General features: G+C 58.2%; 2 protein-coding genes across 2 annotated transcripts in view; both read left to right on the top strand.

The window, feature by feature from the left end:
* The window catches only part of ZBTB12 (zinc finger and BTB domain containing 12), a 1,259-nt gene extending 596 nt beyond the window's left edge, over nt 1-663 (top strand). The window contains exon 1 of the mRNA XM_039714742.1: nt 1-663. This exon is cut by the window's left edge and continues 596 nt beyond it. Coding sequence (XP_039570676.1) covers nt 1-632 — 632 coding nt within the window. The 3' untranslated portion in view covers nt 633-663.
* Nucleotides 664-4,294: 3,631 nt separating this feature from the next.
* Nucleotides 4,295-4,960, top strand: part of EHMT2 (euchromatic histone lysine methyltransferase 2) — a 19,409-nt gene continuing 18,743 nt past the window's right edge. The window contains exons 1-3 of the mRNA XM_039714739.1: nt 4,295-4,318; nt 4,504-4,549; nt 4,754-4,958. Of these exons, the coding sequence (XP_039570673.1) occupies nt 4,295-4,318; nt 4,504-4,549; nt 4,754-4,958 (275 nt within the window). The remainder of the gene's footprint in view (nt 4,319-4,503; nt 4,550-4,753; nt 4,959-4,960) is intronic.

Raw genomic sequence — 4,960 nt, forward strand, 5'->3', positions numbered from 1 at the left:
GGGCGGGCGTGGCCGCGGTGGTGGCGGCGGCGCCGGACAACGCCACGGCGCAGCTGGGCGTGGTCAAGGCGTGCTACAGCCTGGCCGAGGACGCCGAGGGTGAAGGTCTGGTCATCTTCCCCGGCGGTGGTGGTGGCGGCGGCAACAACGCGGCCACCAGCGAGGAGCCGCCGGGCAGCCAAGTGGGCGCGTCCGCCGGCAGCACGGCCGCGCCGTCATCGTCATCATCATCATCGTCATCATCGTCCTCACGGTGCGGGAAGTGCGGGGAGAGCTTCCAGGGCGTGGAGAAGCTGGTGTTCCACATGCGGGCGCAGCACTTCGTCTTCATGTGCCCCCGCTGCGGCAAGCAGTTCAACCACAGCAGCAACCTGAACCGGCACATGAACGTGCACCGCGGCGTCAAGTCGCACGGCTGCGGCGTCTGCGGCAAGAGCTTCACGCAGAAGTCCACGCTGCACGACCACCTGAACCTGCACAGCGGCGCGCGGCCCTACCGCTGCTCCTACTGCGACGTGCGCTTCGCCCACAAGCCGGCCATCCGGCGGCACCTCAAGGAGCAGCACGGCAAAACCACGGCGCAGAACGTTCTGGAAGCCGGCGGCAGCGAGGGAGGGGTGGTGATGCGTTGATGTTGGGGCGGGGGAGGGCCCGGCGCGGTGGGGGGTGACAAAGAGGCCAAAGTGACCACAGAGTGACCACCAGAGTGAAACAAAGTGACCCCAAAGTGGTGGGGAGTGACCGCTGGACACTGGACCCTGCTGGACACTGAGGGGTGGCGGCAAGGAGGCCGAAGTGACCACGGAGTGACCACCAAGTGACCCCCAAAGTGGCACAAAATGACCCCTAAGTGGTGGGGAGTGACCCCTGGACACTGGACCCTGCTGGACACTGAGGGGTGGCGGCAAGGAGGCCGAAGTGACCACAGAGTGACCACTAGAGTGAAACAAAGTGACCCCAAAGTGGCACAAAATGACCCCTAAGTGGTGGGGAGTGACCCCTGGACATCTGAGCCCTGCTGGACATTGAGGGGTGGCAGCAAGGAGGCCAAAATGACCATGGAGTGACCACCAGAGTGACACCAAGTGACCCCCAAAGTGGCACAAAGTGACCCCAAAGTGGTGGGGAGTGACCACTGGCCACTGGACCCTGCTGGACATTGAGGAGTGACCGCTGGGGTGGCGGCAAGGAGGCCGAAGTGACCACAGAGTGACCACTAGAGTGAAACAAAGTGACCCCAAAGTGGCACAAAATGACCCCTAAGTGGTGGGGAGTGACCGCTGGACACTGGACCCTGCTGGACACTGAGGGGTGACCACTGGGGTGGTGACAAAGAGGCCAAAGTGACCACAGAGTGACCACCAGAGTGAAACAAAGTGACCCCAAAGTGGTGGGGAGTGACCGCTGGACACTGGACCCTGCTGGACACTGAGGGGTGGCGGCAAGGAGGCCGAAGTGACCACGGAGTGACCACCAAGTGACCCCCAAAGTGGCACAAAATGACCCCAAAGTAGTGGGGAGTGACCGCTGGACATTGAGGAGTGACCACTGGGGTGGCAGCAAGGAGGCTAAAGTGACCATGGGGTGACCCCAAAGTAGTCAGGAACGACCCCAAAATGGGGGGAATGGACCCCAAAGTGACCCCAAAGTGGGGGCAAGTGACCGCTGGCCACTGGACCCTGCTGGACATTGAGGAGTGACCACTGGGGTGGCAGCAAGGAGGCTAAAGTGACCATGGGGTGACCCCAAAGTGGTCAGGAACGACCCCAAAATGGTGGGAAACGACCCCAAAGTGACACCAAGTGACCCCAAAGTGGGGGGGAGTGCCCCCTGGACCCGACCCCGCTGGGACCGAGGGGGCTGACCCCAAAATGCTGGGGGGGTGGGGGAAGGGAACCCCAAAAATTTGGGGTTTTTTGGGGGGTTTTAGGAGGTATAGAAGAGAAATTCGGAGATCCCTTTTTGGGGGGGTGTGAGACCCTTTTTGGGGTGGGGGAGGGGCTGTGGGACCCCTCCCCCATAAGGAGTTTTTTTTTTTTTTGGGGTTTTTTTGTAATAAATTTATTTTGAAAAAAAAATGGGGTGACCCCAAAGTGGTCAGGAACGACCCCAAAATGGGGGGAATGGACCCCAAAGTGACCCCAAAGTGGGGGCAAGTGACCGCTGGCCACTGGACCCTGCTGGACATTGAGGAGTGACCACTGGGGTGGCAGCAAGGAGGCTAAAGTGACCATGGGGTGACCCCAAAGTGGTCAGGAACGACCCCAAAATGGGGGGAATGGACCCCAAAGTGACCCCAAAGTGGGGGCAAGTGACCGCTGGCCACTGGACCCTGCTGGACATTGAGGAGTGACCACTGGGGTGGCAGCAAGGAGGCTAAAGTGACCATGGGGTGACCCCAAAGTGGTCAGGAACGACCCCAAAATGGGGGGAATGGACCCCAAAGTGACCCCAAAGTGGGGGCAAGTGACCGCTGGCCACTGGACCCTGCTGGACATTGAGGAGTGACCACTGGGGTGGCAGCAAGGAGGCTAAAGTGACCATGGGGTGACCCCAAAGTGGTCAGGAACGACCCCAAAATGGGGGGAATGGACCCCAAAGTGACCCCAAAGTGGGGGCAAGTGACCGCTGGCCACTGGACCCTGCTGGACATTGAGGAGTGACCACTGGGGTGGCAGCAAGGAGGCTAAAGTGACCATGGGGTGACCCCAAAGTGGTCAGGAACGACCCCAAAATGGGGGGAATGGACCCCAAAGTGACCCCAAAGTGGGGGCAAGTGACCGCTGGCCACTGGACCCTGCTGGACATTGAGGAGTGACCACTGGGGTGGCAGCAAGGAGGCTAAAGTGACCATGGGGTGACCCCAAAGTGGTCAGGAACGACCCCAAAATGGGGGGAATGGACCCCAAAGTGACCCCAAAGTGGGGGCAAGTGACCGCTGGCCACTGGACCCTGCTGGACATTGAGGAGTGACCACTGGGGTGGCAGCAAGGAGGCTAAAGTGACCATGGGGTGACCCCAAAGTGGTCAGGAACGACCCCAAAATGGGGGGAATGGACCCCAAAGTGACCCCAAAGTGGGGGCAAGTGACCGCTGGCCACTGGACCCTGCTGGACATTGAGGAGTGACCACTGGGGTGGCAGCAAGGAGGCCAAAGTGACCACGGAGTGACCCCAAAGTGGTCAGGAACGACCCCAAAATGGTGGGAAACGACCCCAAAGTGACACCAAGTGACCCCAAAGTGGGGGGGAGTGACCCCAAAGTGGGGGGGAGTGACCCCTGGACCCGACCCCGCTGGGACCGAGGGGGCTGACCCCAAAATGCTGGGAAATGACCCCAAAGTGGTGTGGAACGGCCCCAGAATGATGAGGAACCGCCCCAAAATCATCAGGAATGACCCCCAAAAAAATGGGTGACAAATTTTGGGGTCCCCATTTAAAATCCAGAAAAAAAAAACCCCAAAACCCCAAAATTTTATGCAAAAAAAAACTGAGAAAAATTCTGATTTTTGGGGGAACCCTCCCCAAATTTGGCCCCTCTGGGTAAATTTGGGGGTCCCAAGGCCTTGGTGGAAAATTTGGGGGATTTTTTTGGGGGTCCCCTCCCAAATTTTTAGGGTCCCTACTGATTTTTGGAGGGGGTCCCCCCGTTTTTTTGGGGTTTCCTCCTGATTTTAAGGGTCCCCCTGAATTTTTGGGGTCCTCCCCGAATTTTTGGGGGGCTTTTGTAGATTTTAGGATTTGGGGGGGACCCCCTTAGGTTGTAGTGAGGGGTGGGGGAAAGGAGTTTTTTTTTTTTGGAGTTTTTTTGTAATAAATTGATTTTGAAAAAAAAAAGTAAAATGGATTTTCTAAATTTATTTTTTGGGGTTTATTCTTTGATTTTTTTTTAGGGGATTAATTTGTCGTTGGGGGTGTATTTAATTTCGGGCGATTAATTAATTTTTTGTGATTTTTTAATTTCTAAGGATTAATTTTTAAGAAATTATTTAATTTTAGGTGACTTATTAGTTTAATTTTGGGGATTTATTAATAGTTTTATATTTAGTTTTGGGGTTTTTTATTTTTAATAATTAATTAATTTAGAGGAATTTATTAATTTATTCTCCAAAAAAGGTAATGGGCGTGGCTTAAAGAGGCGTGGCTTAACGCAAAGGGCGTGGCTTCCTCAGTGGGCGGAGTCGCGCCAGCAAGACAAAGCTTTGCTCTGTGGGCGTGGCTTTGCCCATATAAGGAATAACCACGCCCCTTTGCCCTGCGTGCTGACGTCACGGCGCGCGGCGCGCTCGGCGGCGATGGAGGCGGCGGGAGGCGCCGAGGTCTGAGGGGAGGCGACCCCGGGGCCCCTTTTTGGGGCAATCTGAGGCGATTTCGGTGTTTTTTGTGGGGCTTTGAGGGGTTTTGGGCAGCCGGGGGGTGTCTGGGAGCGGCGGGAAGGGCGGGATCCGCTGGGGGGAGGGGCGCTCCCCTCACGGAGCGCTCTGCCCCTCCCCCTCCCCCTCAGGACCCTCCCGTCGGGACCCTCGTGGTGGAGGCGGCGGGAGAGGCCGGTGAGTGACCCCTCCCCGCAATTTGATCCCCCCGAGACCCTCGAGATCCCCCCTCAGGATCCCCCCTCAGGATTCCCCTCAGGACTTTGGGGGGTCCTGGGGGGTGTGGGTTTATTTTGGGGTGGGGTGAATTTTGGCTTTCAGCTCAATTTGGGTTCCTCCGACCCATTTTTGAGTGGGGGTCTCCCCTTTCCCCTCCCCCAGGCCACGCCACCAAGACCCTGCCGGGCTCCCCAGGCCGGGGGGGCTCGATTTTGGGGGGCTCAGGAGGGGGGGGCTCTCCCCCCACCCCCCTGCCCCCCCCCAGCCGTGCCAAAATGTCCCTGACGGGGGCGGGGGGGGGCAAAACCCCCCCTGGCCAAAGCCTGGCCTTGCGCCTGCTCAGCCTCCCGGGGGGGGGTCCCGGGGGTC

This window comes from Passer montanus, unplaced genomic scaffold (genome assembly GCF_014805655.1).
Source record: "Passer montanus isolate IOZ18808 unplaced genomic scaffold, ASM1480565v1 scaffold308, whole genome shotgun sequence".
Lineage (NCBI taxonomy): Eukaryota > Metazoa > Chordata > Aves > Passeriformes > Passeridae > Passer > Passer montanus.